Source organism: Cryptomeria japonica, chromosome 6, assembly GCF_030272615.1.
Source record: "Cryptomeria japonica chromosome 6, Sugi_1.0, whole genome shotgun sequence".
Taxonomy (NCBI): Eukaryota; Viridiplantae; Streptophyta; class Pinopsida; order Cupressales; family Cupressaceae; genus Cryptomeria; species Cryptomeria japonica.
In genome coordinates this window covers 586,414,153-586,437,912 of record NC_081410.1, presented here as the reverse complement: position 1 = coordinate 586,437,912, position 23,760 = coordinate 586,414,153, and the positions used below count along the sequence as shown (strand labels likewise).

General features: G+C 35.0%; 1 protein-coding gene and 1 long non-coding RNA gene across 2 annotated transcripts; both read left to right on the top strand.

The window, feature by feature from the left end:
- The first annotated feature begins 1,518 nt into the window (after positions 1-1,518).
- Positions 1,519-3,105, top strand: LOC131035681 (uncharacterized). The gene is made up of 2 exons (XM_057967412.2): positions 1,519-2,274; positions 2,381-3,105. The coding sequence occupies exons 1-2, from the start codon at positions 2,235-2,237 to the stop codon at positions 2,815-2,817; spliced, it is 477 nt and encodes a 158-aa protein (XP_057823395.2). The 5' UTR covers positions 1,519-2,234; the 3' UTR covers positions 2,818-3,105.
- A 5,950-nt stretch (positions 3,106-9,055) lies between these two features.
- On the top strand, positions 9,056-9,856 carry LOC131035703 (uncharacterized). The gene is made up of 2 exons (XR_009103996.1): positions 9,056-9,228; positions 9,310-9,856. It is a non-coding gene; the product is annotated as an uncharacterized LOC131035703 (long non-coding RNA).
- Positions 9,857-23,760: the final 13,904 nt, after the last annotated feature.

Here is a 23,760-nt window from a genome sequence, read left to right as displayed (position 1 = left end):
ACAATGAATAAAATGATGCTTATCTATGTATTTAGAGTTATCTTTGGAAGCCTGGATACACTCATCCAAGGGGCCCCACTTGGTGAGTATTCCCGTGCATTTGTTAACTTAGTTTCCCTTTCTGCTGCAGTAGTCGTTTTGGCAATTGACTGTTCCTGCAACCACTGGAAATAGATCATGTGACTGTTCCTGCAGCCAAAGCAGACATAGTAATTCCTGTTTGTCAGCTTTGGACTTAGTTAACAGTTCTTTAATTGGGTTTTATGTTAATACAACGTTTTCTTATAGCCATTCAGTTGTTATAAATCTTGCTTGCTTATTTCAAATAGGTTTAGTTGCTGCAGTAATGCAAAATAGTTATCGCAGGAACTTATTGCATATATAGTGCAGACCCATTTCAAGTAATACGTCCCTGGGTTGATAAACAAATGAACTTTAGTTATGGAGATAATAACTTCGAAGAGTGAATGTCCAAACTTCAGGTTGAGACTTTAGCTATAGTTATTATTCCTATTGGTGAAGCAAACAATAATCCTAATGAAGAGGTGTATGCTCTACACTTCCATCAAAACTATTAGCAATGTTGTAATGGGAAATAATAAAGTGTCATGAAACATAATATAATGTCTTTGGTTTAATAAACTCCTGCCATGACTGGTAGTCATAACAAACAAAAGAAAGAAACCTAGTCAATCAAGTCAATTATTTGAAGAATCCATGAAATTTTCTAATTAGTTCTCCTTAAGCAGTTGATCCATATTTTTCAATTTCATTGTCTTGAATATTAGGATCTAGGTTCTGCAAATTTAAACCTAGTGTTTGACACCTTTATTGTTTGGAAAGCTATTATTCTCAATCATCTGCTGAAGTTTAAGATAATAAAATTTTACCGAACCCATAATTTGCTTCTAAGGTTTGCATAATCTTGTCTCGTTATAAATGGTCATTATGTCTGGAAAATATTTTGGTCACCCTTATAATTTGATTGTAGGATCTTCAACTCACAGTTGCAACCCATGGTTTCAATCATACAGAACAATTCTCGTCGCAAAAATTCCATTCACTCGCTTTAATATTTTGATACTAGATCGAATTTCACTCATTTCATTTCGATGATTTAGAATCAAATTACAACACACAGTCTCATTATTTTTTCACCATTAATCAATGCCACACATTTTGCCTTAAAATTGCTTTGCTATGCTACTTTATTTCAAACAAGCTATCTACAATCTCCTCTTAAACATGTTTCTTCTTTTATGCTACATTCCTTTGCCTCCATTGCTAATGGTACAGTTTACAAATGTTGTCCTCATATGATCTCTTCTTCAACCAATTTTGCAGCCTCTCCTATCGATTTCTTCTTATGCTCACACAGCGTGCAACTGCTAGTATATTATAGATTCTTTAAAAACAAAAAAACAAAAACTTGAACAAGAAGAGGAGGGCCCCACAGCACACACATATACACAAGCTTAATGCGTGCTGATTAAGCCCAGCCGATTGTGCAGGGTTAATACATGATTGAAAAAACACAAACCCTAACCCATTCGTTATTTATTTTACAACACAAACCCTAACCCATTCGTTATTTATCTTACCATACAAATTTTCTTGGTGGAAACTTTTGCCGCAGCTTCGATGATGAACGCCATGTTATACCCTAAATTATCTGTTGTTGCCGCAGCTTCCGTGAACTCCAATTTATTTTCCAAATTGTTTGTTGTACAACCATTCCATTTTCGCAATGTCTTCTCAACGGAAGCTCATTCGCAGAACCTCTTTTCACAGTTTGCCTCCTCCAAACTTAACCTGTCTGAGGCCGACATCACTCGGATGCTCAAGAGGGTCCCCCAGTTGCAGAAGCTTCGAACCCTCCACAAGGTTGAGCAGTTTGTTAATATGTTGAAGCAGCATGGCTGCAATGAAGTCCATATTGCTAAAATAATGAGGAGTCAACCCGGATTCATCGGATTTGCAGATAGAATATTGGAACCTAAGATCAAACTGCTGGAAGATTTCGGTTTTGTGGATCGAAATCTGACCAAGCTTTTGACGAGCAGTTCATCCATTTTGCGCATTAGCCTCAAGGACAGCCTTCTTCCCAGGATGGAGTTTCTGAAGAATGTTTTTCAGTCCCATGATGTGCTCGTTAAAGCCCTGTTAAAAGCACCAAGACTTCTATGTTATAACTTGGAGAAGACTTTGAAGCCCTCGCTTGCTTACTGGGAAGGATGGTTTTCTTCTGGGACGGAGCTCGCAAGCTTCTTAAAGGTATTTCCGGCAGTTCTCTCACGCACGTCTCTAACGCCCACACATGTGAATCTCATTCACAAGATTCGTGCTGATAAAGAAAGCAAACTGTTCAAATATATTGTAGGTATAGTTGCTACGAACCTCACAAAAACTTTAGAGGCGAAGATAGAGAATCTCAAACTCTGCGGGCTCTCGGCTGAAGAAACCTGGCAAGTACTTGGAGCTGCCCCTATAGTCTTTAATCTCTCCAAGGAAAATGTTAGTGAAAAGATTAACTTTCTCGTTAATAACATGGAGCTCCCTGCAAATTATGTAGTGAAGCACGCTAGCTTGTTGCATCTCAATTTGGACAAGATCATGAGACCCAGGTGTCTGGTATGGCAGAAAATGAAATCCATTAATGACATCGATCTCCCCCTTGTGACGGTATTGAGGATGCCAGAGGCAAGGTTTGTTAGCAAGATTATGAAAGGGCACCCTGAGTCTAAAACACTGTGGACAATTTATGAAAACGCCATTTCTAATGCCTCCAATCGTACAAAGAGCTCAGCAAAATCATAAATTTGGATGGAGAAAGTGAGACTCAGGCAAACTTATTGATTTACTCTATGGTAGAAGATAGGCAAGTCCTCCACGTCCGGGTGTTGGCTGTGAGCATTTTACATTCTTGGAGGTATTCGACAACTGGAGCTATCACGATATTTCCTCTTCCCTGTGTCCTCCTTGTAGTTGCTCTTCAACAACAGGTAGGCATTGTAGTTTTTCAATTTTTGAAGAGAGCTAATTGCTATCAACCACGAAGTGTGAATTAATTGGTGAATATTCAATAGAATCTCAGAAATTGCATCATCTTCCAAATGGGAATTATGCTAGAGCAAGAAGTGAATAAACTAATTATACAGAATGCTCAGCAAACAAGTTTCGGAGCCCACAAATGTTTGCAGAAAATGAAATAATATTTTTGATATGGTAATATTTAGAACACCGGAGTCGGTTTGTGTTAAGATGCCATATAGGTCCTTAAAAGAATACATGAAATCATTAAACCAGAACAGCAGGCTTTTCAATTTACAGTGGAAGTTCATCAGCAATTAATTACACAAATTCAGAAAAAATTTAGTTGGAAATTAATTAATAAATGGTTTTAAGCTGAGTTTTGGAACTGAGTCACCAGGTCCATTTCAGGCTCATGCTTGACAAATTTAAAACTTCTATTTGAAGATAAAATCGAGGTAATATCTTCAAATAGGGATAATAGAAAGACAATAATATTTCCAAAAATAGGTCACAAAAAATTCTGGAGCTTTATTTGCATATAAGAAATAATTCAACAAACTTAGATTTACATCTAGATTATTGAAGTGATTTTTCTGCTAATACAAATAGTTTTCTGAGTATAGAAAAAGTACAGAAAATCATTCTAAATCTGCCTAGAAACTTCAGAAATAATTCACATTAACTTACTTTTATTTTTATGAGATGAGGGTAGTTAACACTTAACAGTATACAGATTTAGACACAAATACTTCAAAATGCTGTCGAACCCTAGCTATCATTTGCCAAACCACGTAGAAAGTCAGAGCTAGGTCTGTTCAACTCGTTTACACTTGCCCATCTTGTTGCTATCTTCAATGAAATTCAGTAATATGAAGACACCTTGCTGTAGTTAACCCGAATCTGAAGTTGATCCTTGAATTTCACCTTCAGGAAATGGTCTCCAAACTTGATAAGGAAATTGTAGCTCTAAAAATGATTTGGTAGGGCATCACAGACTAAAGCCTTGCCACCAACACACACCCTTCTGACAAGGTGGAGCCCATATGTCTTTCCAAAACCAGGGATACTCAAGAGTTTCAGACCTTAAGCCAAAGATTGCAGTAGCAATAGATAAAAGACAGTAACATGATGGGCCCTAAAAGAACCCTAGAATGTGACATAATAACTCCCAAAAATATGATTCAACCTTAGCCCTTGGTAGCAACTCAATTCAATGCTCCACATCAAAACCCTAAATATGAGACAATAGGCTCTTTGAAAACCCATGCTCCCTTGGCCTTTTTTATCACATGCTTATTAAAATGACTTAAAGTATATGTTTAGGCTAGGAGTCACTTAAGTTGCACAAAAAGACATGCCCACAACTGAAGAATAGAATAGATTACAAGCCAAAGACTCCACACTTACCCAATAATGTCCTATGTCCTCTTCCTCTTGGGTAATCCAAGGAAAAGACAGCCAATACACTGTTAAGCGCCATGGCTTGAGTTGGGGACGTCACAATGGATTTTTATCATTTCCAACTCAGAATAATCAATAACATCAATGGCATATGGATCAAAACTGCAAACTCTCTCAAAATTTTGGAGCAAGCTGCAAACTTTTAAATTTCAATGGATTAGTTGCTGTGCTAGCCCAACTGGAGAAACTGCTAATGATTCAATGAATTTGAGATCGTTCATAAATTAAACAAATTGTTGAGGGTTTAAAGAAGCTGCTGCTAAACAAATGAATAACGAAAATGAATATGACTGTTTTAAGCTTAGTTTTTAAGATTTTTAATAATGTTATGACTTTTTGAAACAAGGCGGTCCCGAGATTGATTGATTTAGAACACACAAATGTAGAAGGCTCTCCAGGTTTCTGTAAAAAAATGTCATTTGACTGAGTGGAGGCAGCAAAACCTGCTGCTGCTGGCTCAGCTCAGGGCTTTGGAAGTCTATCACAGATGACGGTCTCTCAATGTATTTCACAGATGACGGTCTCTCAATGTATTTTAATGGTGTTTCTTTGAGTTTTGAGGATGGGAGGATAGATTTCAGATAGGACAATTTTCTTTTTCAGATTTTGTGTATGGCAATCAAAATATAATATGAAAATTAATATTTGTAAATTTAAGTATAAAAAACTTTTATAAGCTGCAATTTATCATTTATGTAAAGAATATGAATAAAAGAGTTGCACTGCTGTATGGCATTTTGTATCGAAGACAGCAAATCTTTATATTTCTTCATCCCTATCTTGAGCATATTCAATGGAAATTGTACCATACCAAGATGATGCATATCACCACACCCCATATGCTCATCCTGGGAAATGAACTACAAGCCCCAGAGATGTGCCCAAGCTGTACATATTTCTAAGCATGCTACAATTTTCATGGTTTATACCTCTATTGCTATACTGATCATGCAATCTATTGCCACTTTTTATATGTCCCGTGGTTGGATTCTGCGAACTCTCCAGCCTATGTAAAAGTATTTAATGTAGTCTCACATGCATGTAACAGTGAAGTCCTTTTTCATTTTCTGTTATCTAATAGTTCTTTACATTTTGGCAAGCATGGTGTATTCAAAGTTACGTTGTATGACTTATATAAATAGCAATTACAAAATAAATTGCTATACTTGAAAATGGACATATTAATGCAAAACAATATGAAATAGAATTTTTTTTCTAGATGGCAGCACCCAGAGACAAAATTTGTAGTAGTTCACTGCTGCTCATATGCATGTTATCAACAGAGCTTTGGAAAATATCTCCCTGTAAATGTGATTGATCTAAAATTCATATAATCCCTAAGTAAATTCCTGCCTTAGAATGAACCTATAAGCATGCTCAGCTTCAAGATTATATATCACAGCCCGCCTTCACAACTATATAAAAGTAAATTTTAAAAGTATCAGTGGCTATTTGCAAGATTGCACTAATGGAGGATTTACTTTACTATAACAAAATATTGAGAAATCATTGTCTCAAGGAATACTTTTAGAGAACTGGAGAGAGAAAAAGATGTCAGCCTCCGACATTGATGAAATTCACACATGTTTTCAATTGTCGGCACCGGTAACAATCTTTGCTGCAGATCTCTCACATGCAACTTACACTGCAGGGAAGGCTTCTCCTGCCTGATGTATGGCAATAATTTTGCATTTATGTAGACTTCAATTATGGCAATAATTTTGCATTTATGTAGACTTCAATTATAAATTTATAATGCAATGAGAATTCATGCTTCATTTGACATTGTAGTGTATGAAGCAACCATTCGATTATGTTGATATGAGTATGATCACCTTCTCTCCATGATATTCGAACAATGAAATCATACTATTTAATTTGGATGAATGGGTGATTTTTAGTTTTGAAATAATAAAAATTAAACAAACATCATTGGATAGCTGAAATGATCAACTGTTACGAGTAAATTGAATTTGAAGTTATATTACTGACAAACCATAAATTGAAATTGAATATATAGGAACATGTGTTTATTAATGCAAGTGAACTCCATATGTAAAATAAATATATAAGAAGGAATACAATTCGTCACAGTAAGGATGTAGGGTTACAATAAATATACATAATAGGTGCTTTCAACCTAGTTATTAAGCAACCCCCACAGTGGATATCTTAGGGATCCTTGTTGAGAGAGATCTTTCCACATTTTCTTGGATGTAAATATACAATGTATAATGTTAAGGACTGTGCTACGATGCATCTATAGACACTATCATGTTGATGGATGTGTTTTTGGTTTACTTTAGCAGTGTTTATGATTCCCTGCCTTATTATGGCCAACATACCTTTTCTCCTAGGATGACATGCATCTGGATATGTCCTGATCTTTGTCACTTGTTGATATCTTGTGGATTTTGTTAATATGAATATGGAGTACCTGTGTATCTTTCTGGGCAGGAGAGAAGTCCATATGAAAATACCTTTCCATATTTCAGTACCTTCATTATTGGGTGCTAAAATTTGATATGAAAAAATAATAGAAGTCAATATCGTCTTTAGATATTGAAGAGTAGGCAGGATACATGAAGCAGTAAATTGCTGCATAATATTGTAAGTTAATCAGTCATCGACTATATCAAGCATTGAAATATAAGCAATTGCCAATTACTAAAGGTCACAATGGCTAAAACAAAAAAAATCAGAGTGCTAGTTGATGTCAAAAATTTTAATATTTTATGCAATATCTTTTTTAAAAAAAGAAAGAAGAAATTATGTTCGTGATCATAATGGCTATGCAGGTCGATGAGGCTTTAATAGTACACATGTTGAATGATCTAATAAAAGAAAAAGAAAAAATTTCTCACCCAATAGCATAGTGAAACATCCCAAAATAACTAAGTGTACAATTCAATGTTGGTCATTCACCAATATATTAGAAGAATGACGCTTTTGCTATTTTAATAATGTGCATAAGACAGTCTAAGAATGCCAGTGGAAGTATGTGCATGAGACTACTGATTTCATAGCGAGAACAATCTATGCTTGATGATACTCGGGGGATAAAATAAGTGCCATCAGAATCTTGCACCTTCACTTGAATCTAACATTACCAAACATGAATCCAGCATTAGAATGTCTAATACAGTATGAAAGAATTGAATATATTATGCAATAAAAAAATGAGGTATGGACTTCCTTGTTTACATGACTTGGGCATGATTTGATTCATCTATGTCATTAAGTGTACATTTTCATATGAGATCGATGTTATTATCAAATTAAAATAATATCTAGTAATAAAATATATGATGTAAGTTTACTCGTGATCACAATTACATTGATACTGCAAGTTTTTCACCATTGTATTGAGATTTTGTGTCTTGCAAGACCCACAAAGCTTTGAGCCAGCCTTGACTGCCATTTTTGTTGTGGGGGCTTGTGCGACTTGCCTTAGAAATATTTCTGTAGGAGTTCAAATTTTGTATAGGAAAAGTAGCGTGTCATTCAGTACAAGGCAACATTTTTTCACACATATCAGTTCTGATTTCTGTGATAATGTTCCCCACCCCTCTACAACTCAAAACTGTTTCAGCATTTAGGTTATCTTCAAAAGTTTATTCACGTCAACTGAAATCACTGCAAATTTAAAGGAAATCCGAGTTTGTGGACTTCAAATAACTACAAAATTTAGCGAAGATTACATTAATTTGTACCCCTCAAGTTTATTTGTGTTTTGGGTTATTCAGTTTGGTGGGAAAAAGAAGGTTGTGGTAGGTATTTAAAATTTCTGTTAATTTGGTGGGAAAAGGAAATTTGTGTGAGGTATTTGAAATTTATGTGTGTTAAATTTTACAGCATAATATGATATATACATTCATTTTCTTCGTGTTTTTATAATCTCTTGACTCGTTCTGACTTTGTTTGTTAAGTCTGAGTTCCAATTCAAACTGTACTTTGCCAAGTTTGAATTGAAATATCAATACTGTATTGACTGCCCAACATGAATAGATGAGGAACCTAACAAAGCTATATAATTGTAATGGTAAAATTTGTAGACCCACTCTAGTTCCTATTTTGTTTTGGGCTCATTTTGAGGGAGTGGCTTAATGCAATTATACATTGACAAATAGTGCTCTCTTATGCAAAGTTGGGATCATTTCCCACTCCATTTACAATCTTCCCATACATCTGACCATATCTTATCTATATCCACACATATTCGCCATACATTATACATTTATTATGCCTATTAACAGTCCCCTGCGTCCAAACATTCATTCCCCATATCAAAATTATCATTTGTTTTCCTTAAATGAATCTTGTTTCGTGCAAAATTGGACAATGAAATTTAAAAATTCAAATAATTTTGTCTATTTTGTCCATTTAATTTCCACCATGAGCCAACTTGGTACACATTTTGTCATATCCTTCTTTTAGCTGGTTGGCTAGCAAAAATTTAAATAGTGCTTTTTGGTGCCAATTATTTAATATGTATATATATAAAAATGAAATAAAGCAAATAAATATAAATAATTAATAATAAATAAATAAACTTCTGTTCAGGTCAACCCTTTTTTCCTTCTACTCTTGGCTGACATATTTTGAATTTTTTTCCAACAAATAGGTATAAATGTTCTCTTTTGTTGGCTAGGTGAAAATACATGGAAAGATTGATTGAGAAATTGGGTGTGTACTTGATTGGGAGACAGACGAAACCCCCAGCTTCTCTTTAAGGTTTGGGATGGGAAAACCCTCTCTTTAATCAATTTTTAATCCTACTTCCTCTGTGTTAATGTATTTCACACCTCTCTATAGGTTTGCTGCCATATCTTGCGTCTGCAACGAGCCATACCAGGCTAGTGATTCATCTAGTCCCGCCTCCTGAGTGCCTCCAGTTGTTGGGCAAGCTTCCAATTGGTTGGACCAGCTTTAGAGTGAAGCCCCAGTTGTCTGCAATTGATCATCACAAGGGCGATTCTTAGCCCAGATTTGCCAAGAGAGTCGCAGCTGAATCCAATACAGGAAGGTGTGAATATGTCAGGCCTAAGTTTGTTTTTGAGCGATCTCAGAAATGCTGGCATATCTTCATGGGATTTTTAATCCACATGCAGGCCAATGGGTTTATAGGTGCGTGGGTTAGTATTCTATAGGAGCTGAGCGATATCATTGAGATGTACAGAGGGCTTAATGCCTCAGTATCATCTAGACGGTTGATAGAAGATTCCAGCTTTGTGTGATCGATCCATCATTGAATTTGTAGGCTTGAACAGATCTAAATTATCATAGTTGTTCCCTCATTGATTGTGTGGTCCAGTACTCTAAGCTAATTTGAATTTTGAACCATTCTAGAAGATTTTGAGTATATCGCGTAGTGTTGTTTATTGGTAAACTTTGTTAATGTGGTGAACTTTTTTGAACATCACTTGATTGAAACAAGTAAATTAGACCTACAAACCCAAGTGAATTTGGTAAATCAGATCAGTAAGCCCTAGGGGTTACCACTTTGGTATAGAGCCTTTTTTCCTGGCTGCTTATGATTGAGTGTATCCATTTGCAACCGACCTAGCCTTATATTTGTCAATAGTCCCATAATATTTATATTTAATTTTATAAATCTACTTTCTACCGGTAACATCCTTTCCAAGGGGGCAATTTGGCCAACTCCCAAGTGTCATTTCACTCGATTTTGACACAATTTCATTTATCATGGTTGCAACTCATTCTTCCTTTGCACTAACTTTTGGAAAATATTTTGGCTCGTCATTTTGCATAACATGAGAATCATTTGATTAAAATTAGTATCCAACATGAGTGATAAGGGATGATTTTTTTTAGTTTTTTTTTTTAAATTTTTGATCTTCAAGTCTCTACATTTGAGGATAACGATTTTGCATTATCGATGACTCTGATTCACCAAACGCAAGTTGATGAGAGTCCTCTTTGCCTCTATAATTCAAATGCAGGTTAGATTTATTCAAATCAATTTCAACGTTTTTAGCCTTTTCATCAAGAGTATAGTATGCTCTTTCATCAAATATGACATCTCTACCTGTGATTAATTTCTTATTGATAGGATCATATAATCTATAAGCTATATTTTTAGAACCATAACCAATAAAAATGCATTTAATTTTTCTTTTCATTCAACCTTGTTCTTTTTCCCTAGAGAATATGTGCATAAGAAACATAACTAAACACCTTTAGATGAACAATAGATGGTATAAAACTAGACCAAGCTTATTCAAGAGTAATTTCATGAATTGCTTGTTGGGCTCGTATTTAACAAATAAACTATAATATTGACTATCTCTATCCAATTATTTTTATCTAGGTTATTTTAATTGACCTATTAAAAAATATGCAGTTTTTCCTCTCAACAATTTTATTCTGTCATGGATGGTAGGAAGTGGTAAACTCTTTTTGAATACCATGTTCTCTACAAAAATTTAAAGATATATTTGACCTATGCTCTCCCCCATTATTGATTTGATGAACTAAATAAATTTATCACATTATTTTTCAAATAATTGTTTGAACTCAACAAACTTATCATAAACTTTTGATTTATCAATCAAATAGTAGATCCAACTTTTATGAGAAAAATCATTAGTAAAAATGAGAAAACACTTGGATTTATTTAATGAGAGTTTATATATGTTAAAATTAGAACCAGAAAGCTAAAAAATCAGATAACTACAACTAGGAAAACTTATGAGAACAAGATACACAATAATTATCCTGGGAAAACCCTCTACTTGTGGGTGAAAAACCCAACCACACAAAGAAATTATTTATTGAATGCTCAAATTGAATACATAGCTTTCAAAATGAACAGTCAATCATCTAACGATAACCATGATTGAACATGAACACTAATATCTTTTACTGACACTTCGTTCAACTTCTGAAATATAAAAGTAGGATCGGATTGACTGAAGATAACAACAACATATAATGATCAACAACATCCACAACTCTATCATGGAAGATCAACAAAACATAAGAATATTGAATGTCTCTAACTTCACACACTTCGGCATCTATCAAACTCACAAAATAGAATAACACGTCCAGATATAACTCTCAAAGGAGGAAGATGGAAGATCAAGCATCAAATGAATTGTTAGTTACACAACCGACACCAAGAGAAGCCTCAAACACATGGAAATGATGAACTTGAAAAAAAGAAATCCATGAAGAAGTAACTTTGGGCCACACATATTCAACTTCTCTTGTACTTTGGGCCACACATGATTGCTTCTTACTGCACCAGGAAATTAGAGCTGAACCTAAGTGAAAACAACAACCGAAAGTGCTCTTCCTGTCAGGTACACATCCTGCCCAGTTTGAATTAGAAAAACCTTGCAATTTCAGACCTTCACAAGAAGTATATTTTAGACCATATCCCACTATACCACACACATATCTCAATATATGTTTAGCTGCAACAAAATGAATCTGTCTAAGCTCACTCATAAGTTGACTGAGAGTGTTAACAACATAACATATGTCAGGCCTAGTATTAACTAAATAGATCAAAGATCCAATCAATTGTCTATACATAGTTGGATCAATAAAGTCTAAACCAGCTGCAACCTCATGTAACTTTTTCAGATTTGCTTCCATGGGAGTTGACATAGACTTGCAATCTAACATACCAAATCTTTTCAAAAGATCAATGACATATTTCCCTTGACTCAATATGACTTCATTTGATCTTTGCCACACTTCTAAACCAAGAAAATAATGCATCAAACCAGATCTTTCATCTAAAATTCAAAAGCTAACTCTTTCTTACATCTTGCAATGAGATCATCCTCTCCAATAAGAAATAAATCATCAACATATAGAACTAAAATTAAGGCTTTATCATCAATTACCTTGAAGTAGATATTTGGATCTGCATCATTTTTGAGAAAACCCAAGCTCAACAAATATTGATCAATTCTTTCATACCAAGCACGTGGAGCTTGCTTAAGACCATACAAGGCCTTTTTCAATCTGCATACATGTGATTCTTTCTCATGGATCACAAATCCATCTGGCTGCTCAATAAAAACTTCTTCTTCAATTACACCATTCAAGAATGTTGTCTTTACATCCATCTGATGCAATTTCCACCCTTTAACAGTTGCAATAGCAATAATAGTTCCGATAGAAGTATAACGTGCTATAGGTGCAAAAGTCTCTTTATAGTCCATGCCTTCCTTTTGTGAAAAACCTCTAGCTACAAATCTAGCTTTATATTTTTCTACACTCCCATTGGTTACATGTTTAATTTTGAACAACCACTTAGAAGAAACAACAGATTTACCTTTGGGCCTAGGAACAATATCCCACACCATTTTTGATAATGGATTGATACTCCTCCATCATGGCATCATTCCACACTTGCTGATTTGAAGCTTCTTTAAAATTAGAAGGCTCAGATGCTATAAAGTGACTCATCAAAGCTACATATCCTGCAAACTTATGAGGCCTTTTACTCTCTCCAAGGGTTCCACGAGGGGCTCCATTATTTTCAGCCTCTTCCATAGTGTGTCAAGCCCACAATGGTCTTTTCTTATTAGCTGAAATATTACTGGGACCTACAGAAGTATCTATAGAATTACTTGGATCAACAAGATCAACATAATCTTCTAAATCTGTATTCTCCCTTAGAATCTCTAAAGGTGAATCCGGATCAACCATATCTATGTCTTGAGGAGGCTCAAAGTCTTCTCTGTCAGATTCCATGTTAGACTCTTTGGATTTTTTGCAAGCTACATCTTCATCAAAAGAGACATCCCTGCTGATTTCAATTTGCTTTTGATCTGGAATGTAGATTTTGTATGCTTTTGAAGATTCACTATAACCAACAAAGATGCTTTTCTTTCTCGAAGGTTCTAACTTAGTTCTTTTCTCTTTTGGAACATGAATATAGACAGAACATCCAAAAATTCTGAGGTGACTAATGTTTGGTTTGATACTCAAAAAAGATTCTTCCGGAGTCATGTTGTCTAGGATTTGATGAGGACTATGATTCTGAATGTATACTACTGTCCTTCAAGCCTCCGCCCATTAAAATGTTTGAAGACTTTGATCATGGATCATAGCCTTTGTTACCTCAACAATTGTCCCGTTCTTTCTTTCAGCTACACCATTTTGTTGAGGATTATAAGGGACACATAACTCCATCTTAATCCTAGCTTCAACACAAAAGTTATGAAATAAACCAGAAACATATTCTCCTCCATTATCAGATCTTAGAACCTTTATCTTCTTGTTAGATAGATTTTCAACAAGTGCTTTAAATTCTTTAAATCTGGACAACACATCATCAGATTCTTTAGACTTAAGAAAATAAATCCAACACTTACAAGAAAAGTCATCAATGAAGGTAACATAATACCAAAAACCACTAAGGGAAGCAACTGATATAGGGCCACACAAATCAGAGCGAATTAACTCTAGAATATCCTTTGCTCTATTTTCACTACTATGAAAGTACTCTTAACATTCTTACCTAGAGCACATCCTTTGTAGACACCTTCATGGTTTTGATTCAACTTTGGAAGACCAACAATTACCTTCTCCATTGAAGACAAAGTTCTGAAATTTAGGCGACCAAATCTTTTATGCCACAACTCACTTGAACTTGTAGAATCATGAGCTAATACTTGGATAGGACATGCTGAAAGCTTGTAAAGAATGCCATGATGAACACCAATCTCACGAGCTGACTGAATGTTGGTGTTCTTCTTCCATGCAAGAAATTTTCCATCAACAAAAGCAACATGATAACCCTTATCTTCCAACACTGAAATAGAAATCAGATTCCTCTTAATACCAAGAACAAGGAGAAAATCACTTAGAAGAAGAGGAATAGTAGAATCCAACTGAAAGGAAGTAGAATCAACACCCTTCACATAATAACATGCATCATCACCAATCATAACTTGGAGATGAAAATATTTTTCCTTCAAGTTGGAGAGATGTTCATGATAACCAGTAATATGGCAGGAGACTCCATTATCAATAAGCCATGTATCACTATCAATAGGAATATTACTAGAGAGAGCAAAAATAAATAAGAACCCCTCTGAATTTTCACTAGACTCTCTATGAGGAGAAACATTTTCAACATTTGTTGTTGCAGGTTGTTGTTTGGGTCTAAAAGGACATTCCCTAGCAAAGTGACCAAACTTGTCATATTTGAAGCATTGTACTCTAGAGAGGTCCTTTCTTCTCTTAGTTCAGGAGCCGAATCAAAATTTCTCTCTCTATTCCTTTTGAAGTTTCCTTTCCTTCCTTTTCTTTTAGATGCATGGGCAACAAGAACATGATCTTCTTCATGATGAGATTTACGACCAATCCCTCTTGCCTCCAATCTACATTCCTCTTGAATGCAATCGTCTCTCACTCAATCAAACTTGGGTAACTCGTTTCTTCCACTAATATCTTGAATGAAAGATTCTCAAGAGTGAGGAAGGCCATTCATGGCCATCATAACCAGGTCTTTATCCTCAATGGAATCTCCAATAGCATTGAGTTGATCCTTCATTTATGTAATCTTCATAAAGAAAGAAACACCATATTCACCTCTAGCTATTTTGATACGAAGGAGTTGACGTATCAATGCTAGAGCTCTACTAGTTCTGTTGAATTCAAACAAACTTTGAACACACTTGGACATCTCTTTGGTTGAATCCAAGTTGGATATAATAGGTACTAGATGATCCTTAATAAAATCAATCAGTATCTTTCTAGCTATTATATTATTTACCCTCCATTGAGCTTTCTCGGTATCATCTGAAGGTTCACTACAACATACTTCACATAGTTAAGAAGACCATTCTCTTCTAGCACAATAATAATCATGATTTTTCATGAAGTGTAATTGGCTGCACCATCCAATCTATCTTCAACTTTGACTCCATTCACCATGATGGAAAAACTTTAAATAAACAAACTAGAGCTTCAAACAAAGAAAATTTTAAAACTAAGCACTCTCGTTCTGGATCTTTTCTTTAGACCCACTCTAAAACCATGTTAAAATTAGAACCAAAAAGCTAAAAAATTAGATAACTACAACTAGGAAAACTTATAAGAACAAGATACACAATAATTATCCTAGGAAAACCCTCCACTCGAGGGTGAAAAACCTAGCCACACAAAGAAATTATTTATTGAATGCTCAAATTGAATACATAGCTCTGAAAAATGAACAGTCAATCATCTAACGATAATCATGACTGACCATCAATACCAATATCTTTTACTGAGACTTCTTTCAACTTATGAAATATAAAAGTAGAATCAGATTGATTGAAGATAACAACAACATATAATGATCAACAAAACATAAGAATATTGAATGTCTCAAACTTCATACACTTCAACATCTATCAAACTCAAAAAATAGAATAGCACGTCCATATATAACTCTCGAAGGAGGAAGATGGAAGATCAAGCATCAAATGAATTGTAAGTTACACAATCGACACCAAGAGAATCCTCGAACACACATAAATGATGAACTTGAAACGAAAGAAATCCACCAAGAAGTAATTGCTGCTAGCTCACATATAGATCAAAGACGGTAAAGGAAGAAGACGCAAAACTACAACTAATTGTCGATGAACACAACGAAGAAAATAGAACTCTATTCTCCTGAAGCTACACAAAATAAGAATATAGGACCACATAAATCAATATGAATAACTTCAAGAGGTTTTCTTGTCCTTCTAGAAAAACCAATCAAAAAATTATTTCATCATTTTTCAAATAAATATTCTTAAAAAATGACCTATTTATTCTTAAGAAATGATAATCCTTCAACCACATGTAAATCTTCTCAAGTAAAAGTAAACAACCAAAATCTAGATGCACATACCTTTGATGCAACAATGGACTGTCATGCACCTCTATGTACCCAAGACTTGCTTTCTTGAAGAAAAGTGAAGGGTAAACATACAATCACTTGTCATCTATGCTTTTGAAACCACTACATACCTTTGTGACTTATCTTTAATTGTAAACCAATTCCCATGAAAAGCAACTTGATAATTCTATTCAAGCATTTGACCAACTGATAGAAAATGATTTTTTAAAATAATAACTAACTAAATATCAAATTTATGCTTAATTTCATCATTTTCGTATGTTACTTCAATTTTTATTTATTTTTAAAGTCCCATGTGATTCATTATTCCCCAACACAATATTACTAAATTATGTTTCTTAGCCAAATTTTAATAAATATATTTTAGTCATATGCGAGGAACAACTATATATAATATACCACAAAGTCCCTTCATTAGAACTTGTATTCAAAACAATAAACAAAATTTGAGAATCTTCTATAGTACAATGAGTAGATTGTTTATGCCAACATTCAAACTCATAATGCCCAATTAATGACAATAACAACATTGAATATGTCTTTTGAATCTATTACTATCCATGCTTCTACCTCTATAATTGTTACTCCATCATTGAATGCTAAAACCTATTACACAATCATATCCCCTACCTCTATAGTTATGACTATACTTAGCTCTATGGTCAATTTTGGACACTTGTATATTCAGATTTCTAGTAACCCTTAGAAAAATTATGTTTTTTACCTCTAATTTTCACCTTAGAAGAAAATACATGTTCTAAAGATTCTTCACTACTTTTCGTTCGTTCTTTTGATATTAATAGAAAGCCAATAAATTCATCATTTTTCATGGAGGCAGAATATTTTGAAATTTCAAACCCGTTAATGGGCCTCAATGGGTTGATCCACTTCAACAATCAAAAGAAATTGTGTGGCAAAGCCCAAAGGAAGGATAGATTAAAATTAACTTTGATGGGACATCAAAAGGAAATCCTAGCCCCTCGGATGTGGGTTCTGTAGCCAAGGATGAATTTGGAAACATACTAGCAATTGGTGCTCAAAAAATAGAAGAAGTAACTAACATGAGACGAAAACTCAAGCAGTACTTCTTGCAATCAATCTAGCTATTCAACTTTCAGTACCAAAACTTCAGCTGGAGGGCGACTCTCAGATTATAGTAAACTCAATTATGAAAGGAGAATCACAATTTTGGAAATCAAATAAGTTTATTAAGATTATTAATTCCAAATTGAATCCCTTTCAAGATTTTAAAATTTCTCATATCAAGCGATAAGGCAACAGGGTGGCAGATAAGCTATCGAACTGGGGCTATGTAAATAGAGAAGACAATACACTTGAATGGTGGGAATATTTTAAAGAAGTGCAACTTGATGAAGAAGTGTAAGAGTGGAGAAAGGACTAATGGGATGGGTGTTTCCTCAAGTGTGTGAGGGCAAAGGGAGAAATATTGAATCATGTTGAAATAGATCGACATGTAGTACACTGTCGCTGGGAAGAATATGGATGATGAAATAAATCCATTTACTAATGGAGGTGACATATCCATGTGAATTGGTGTGAGGTGACTAAGCAATGATGAAATAGGTTTAGATGATCACAAACCAAGGTATTCGAAGCAATTGTTTAATAAAAGTGGTGCAGTTTGAAAGGGTGATGGTATTTATAAGGAGAGTTTGGTATTGATAGGTGCTTTTAGACCGATCATGGAAGTGAAATTTTCACTCCTGATGGACAAGAAACAACTCACATTGGTGGGGATGATCTGAGGAAGATCTCGAAAGAGAGAATGATGAATATTTTTAAGATTGAAGACCCACGTTTTCTAAGGATAGTGGATGTGTTCTTGGGAGAGGATTATATGAACTCAAAATTCAGATATTGCACGAATGCAGATGTTGCCTCAATGTTTTTTGCTTGGTGTATGGAGTTGGGGAATAAGGAAGGTGTGAAATGTGTAATGCAAGAGTGTGTGAGGGAAGAATGGAAGTTTGGGATCTATACTTTTATGGCAATGTAATAGCCCGGTGAAGGGTTATCTTTGAATTGGGTATGAAGTTGTGGCTCTCATTTTGAAGGGGAAGAAGTTATTTTTTTAAACAAAATCATATTGTGGGATATTAGATCTATGTTGCAAGTTGCTTATGTAACTTTCTTATTATAATCAATATAATACTAGACTATAATACTAGACTTTATTGATCATATATATATATATATTGGAGGAAACCTTCTTGTAAAGCGGAAAAATCAAACCCTAGTCATTCTCCCCTCCCCAACTCCAAAGAGAGAGAAAGGGAGAGTCACTAGGGTTGATGGTTTTCACTTAGGGGAGACTTTACATTCAAAAGAGGGGTTGAAACCCACAAGATCCAATCCCACACAATGCAAGATTGGATTCTATATGAGTTTCAAGGGTCAAGACATCAAGGATACCCTCTTTTGTAAAGAAATGTGGAAAGAATGATTGAACTAGGAATGCATGTAAAGTGGGAAATATTCGCTTATAAACAGAGATAGGAATATGATATGAAGCTGCAGACCTGGAATTAGCAGTAAAATGTCGAGACGGTGTTGTTCTGCAAATTTGAGCGAAATTTGATGGGATGATGGCGCCCGGCGTGCACACGGTCCTCCGAAAAATCTGCGAAACGAAGGGGGATCTATTCGTCTTTGCACAAGGATTCCAGATCTTCAATTACAGCCGCGTACCTGCAACCTACACACAGAAAAGAGAGGACGGTTGGGGGGTTAGGGATGAGGGGTTTGCCTTTAGGTCAAACCCCAGTTTTGGAATTAACCAAGAAATGAGAAATGCTGTAAATGTAATGTAAAACAAGTACTAATACCTTGTTGTAAGGATGTTTGTATCCTTATATGCGAAGGTATAGATGTTGTTGTATGTTGTATGTTGTATGTTGTAGTATGTGATCTCCTCTTCAATGGTTGAATCCTTGTCTTGAATGCAACACTTAGCCTTGAATGGAGACTTAGAATGATCGATTGCTTGAAGGAATGCTTGAATGCTTGAATGCTTGAATGTTTGAATATCGTTTTCACGCCTTTTCCCTCTTACCAAAATGGGAGAGGAAATGTAGTTTATATACTTGTCAATTAGGGCTGATAGACTGATTTTCCCGACCTTAGGCCGACCAGGAAATGTTATTTTCCAATTTGCAAACATAAAGACCCGAAGCCCCATAAGAGACCGGGCCCAAAATAGGGCCAGGGACCAGGGCGCTGGGCGCCATGGTCCCACCTCCAGGGACAACGTGGTGCAAGGAGGATCAGGCCAGGGTGCTGAGAAATGCAGTTTTTGGTGTCATGAACAAGTTTTGGGGTCTCCATTCAGGTTTTGTGTTGCATCGCCATCGTGAAGACCCAAATGCAGTCGAAATTGCAAGTGTCACAATTTTAGGACGCTACACTTCTTAAAACTTTTTCAATCCTATGTTGATTTCTGATATCATCTCCTTGAATTCTCATTTTACTTTCATCCCTTCAAACTTGTGTTGTCGACAATTTTTCAAGCCCTAGTTTTTTTTGAATTTTTGCCCTATTATCGGTCATATACCCTCACAGTAAACTAGTATACAAAACATTGAAGCATAAGACATGTGAAATACTTGGAAGAATGTCATAAAAGATATCTCATCTCATGGTGCACAATGATCACTAGAACATATTGATTTTAGGGTCTACATAAAATATATTTGTTTAATCAAATGCAATGACCCAAAATGGAAGGTTCGATTCAAATAGCATGGAGATCGATGAACTATAGATCAATTAAAAAGATATGTGGATGTAATTGGATCAAAGGCTCAAAACTGGTACATGTGTTTTGTAAAGCTACATATCACATCCACAAACACAATATATCTCTATAGAGAGGGAGAAATCAACATAACAAATGAAGGTAGTAGCATATTGCCTCTCTGGATATGCACCTTTGAAAATTAGATTCATCCAAAATACTCTCAAAGATAAGTGTCATTACACACACCTATAGGTCTTGGAATACACTATGATAAGCCATTTACCAGTCAATTTCAAAGTGCAACATGCTATTTATTTTAAAAGTGCATTTTATAGTGTTTTAAATGTTAAATATACATGAAAGTGAAAGGGCACTTTTTTTACCATTTATATTTGAATTTCAAGAATCAATTATGAGAGAAGGATAGGCTATAAATTTAATATTTTTTAATGTTAGGGGAATCTTTTTCTGGCTTCTCTTGAGAGAGCTTTTGGAGGAGGGAAATCACATACTTATGTTTGTCTATAATTGCAAAGGTCATCTTTGCTTACACAATTTTTTGTATAGATATAAGGGAGATTTGCTCACTTTCATGTTATTGAAGCATTGAAGGGATATTGCAGAAAAAATGGAAGAAGTAACTAACATGAACTAACTTTTTGTTCTAAATGATTGTATGTTTTTGATTAATTAAAAACAGGTTTTAAGGGACCCGAAACCCAGTTACACATGAAAGATATTCAGGATAGAAACAAAATACAACAGCGGCAAAAAACCAGCAAAAAGACCAGCAACAAAGGAAAGGACAGCAAGAGGCCAGCAAGAAATTGGCCCCAAGCCCAGCAAAAACATAAAATTAGAAATTCTTCATTGTTTCTTCTACATCTTGCACCAAAAGCATCATTGCTTTGGCCGCTTCCCTCAAGTCGGTATTTTCTTGAGCAGTCTGGCTTTCTTTCATCTTCATATCCTTCTCCACCACAGTTTGCCTGGTTCTGTGCCTAGGGGTCTGGTGGCTTAGGCTGGAAGTAGGAGCATCTTCAATAACAACCAAGTTCTTCTCCTGGTTTTTCTTTTCCAGATGATTCACCAGCGCGTTCATGTTCTGGGAGGAGACTTTTAGAACCTGGAGGCTATGGTCCATAAGGCTTTTCAAGGCTTTCTCATTTCTAGCCATCCGAGCATTGACATTGTCCTTATCCTCCTCCACCTGTTCCTTTAGTATTTTGATGACGTCCTCCAGATGTTTCAGGTTTCCTTTTATCAAGTCTTTCTTCAGCCAGTCTTCCATTTCCATTTCTTCCTCCGCTTCACTATTCTCCATCTCCTTGTGCTGCTTCCCAGAGTCGGACATGTTGATTGTATGTTATTCATATGTTTAATATACAATCACTTTCTTATTTGTTTATATGTTGAGAAGAGACAATTGATCATCTTATTGATTATTATTTATGGACACAAAACTAATGAACTTTGTCATTTATTTTTGTTCCTTTTTATTCTAATTTTATTCCTAAAGAACTTGGGTGGTTTTCTTATATCTTCCATGCAATTTTTCTCTTTTCTCTCTATGGAGATTTCAGTCACTTAGAAAATGATACAAGCATCTACTAATGTATATACATACATACATGCACATATATATTGGAATATACATGTGTGTATTGTCATTTTACATGTGCAATTGATCAATAAGAAAGTCAATTAAATCGATTTAATGACTTTATACAGAATCAAATTTCATGTGGCAGTTGCAATAAAATTTGAGTTAAAATTTGAACAAGATCATTCATGGCAATCAATAATATACTTGTACACATATTTACATATGTGTGTGCACACACATACAAATTGTTTATATCAGCAAAATGGAGGTACAAAAATGTGCCACAATTCCATAATTTTAGTGTAACAACAATTCCATAATTTTGGTGTAACAACAGAGATGGACTTTTCTCTCTTTTTATGTATGCATGTATATAGAGTCATATCCTTATGGAAGTTTTAGCAAAAAAATGCTCAAAACAATTGTATATATTGTAACTAGCGAAGGAGTTGCCCAATAAATGTTATGTATCTACTATAATGGCACCCAACTAAGTGTCCAAATTGTCAAATGAATATGTTGTTCTCTCTCCCTAGCAATCCACCTCAAAACGTTGTGAAACATGAACCAGATCTTTTGCCTAGAAATAATTTTGTATCTATCCTAGATACTGCTTTGGTTTAATAAAAGTCTCTCTTGTCTCTTTGTGCTCTATTTTGGACATGCAATGCCTTGCATGATTTTGGGCTAAGACAACTCCTTGATTTGTTCTTTTTTTTGGGTCCAAATGTGTAGTTGTTAGCACTTTATAGATGGATCAATTTACACATTAGCTTAAGTTTATTTAGGAATTTTAGTTTTTTGTCTCATTTAATCTAGTTGAGACATGTACATTTCCTTTTTGGAGACACCTATTACATCTTGTCTTGTCATTTGCATGAGCACATGTAATTTTTATCAAAAGTGTCATACCAATATAAGGGTAGTTAGTAGTTGTTCGGACCTACCTTCTCACTTCACTTGCTTGCCCATATATGCAAGCCTCTAATGTATATTTTAGTTAACTCTTTGATATTATTCATTTATCTTTTTTTGTTAATGGTTTGTAGTTTGATATTTGCTTTTAGATACTGGCTAATGAAATGATATTAGAACCATACTAGCAAAACCCTCCCAACCTGCACCTAGCCCATCAAGAGTTCCTCACAGTGCCATTTTTGCATGTGGATGTTAGTTGGATTTTTCTATGAATGGTTTTTCATATACGCTACTTGCATGCATAATATGTGAGGTCCTTGTGTGACTGATATTAATCTCTGTTTCAATGCACGATCTTAGATGTTGGTATTGTGCCAAGCGAAAGTTTTTTTTTTTGGCAAATTAGAGCCTCATTCTTTGTAGGTGGAGAGGCCGATTTGTTTTCAACAGCAACATTGTTTTAAAAAAAGAGGTCAAAATCTTCTTTTTGGCGGTTTACTTCCCACATTCTGGCTATTTACTTGGATGATCTATATCCATTTGTTTGATAGACTTGTGAATTATTTGTATGGTCATGCGGTTGTCTCTTCTTCAAAGATTTGTAGGGAAGGTCAGTGTCTCATTTTAGGTTGTAATTATCATTACAAACCAATGGAGAGGTCAAATCAAATCAGCCCTCCATCCAACATATAATTTACCACCTGGTAGTTTCACGTGCATGTAATCAACATCTCTAGCAAGACTTAGAGGAGGCGTTTTAATAACCTGCACATAGATCTAGTCAAACATGGCATCTTAATTTCTTAGCAGTAGCACAATTTCAATAAGAATCTTTTATAATCTACGATGTCAGTAGTTTGTATATGGGTCTACATATGACTCACAACAATATGAGACTACCCATATTTCTAGTAAGAGAGAGACACCTAACTGTACTACAAACAAAATTTTTCCGTTATTGATGCTACATCCCATGATTGGCTCTCAAAACCTTAGCAGAGGTGTGGTGAAGCTACTAGCAAATGTGGGTTTGCTCTTTGTAGAAATTTTTCCATGTTTTAAGACACTCTATATGGTTGATATAAGGCACAATTCTATGTA

Excerpts from the sequence above, each read along its gene's own strand:
- LOC131035681 (XM_057967412.2), top strand. The coding sequence starts at position 2,235 with ATGGTTTTCTTCTGGGACGGAGCTCGCAAGCTTCTTAAAG. Across the intron at positions 2,275-2,380 it reads AGCTCGCAAGCTTCTTAAAG|GTATAGTTGCTACGAACCTC; the intron begins GTATTTCCGGCA and ends AATATATTGTAG.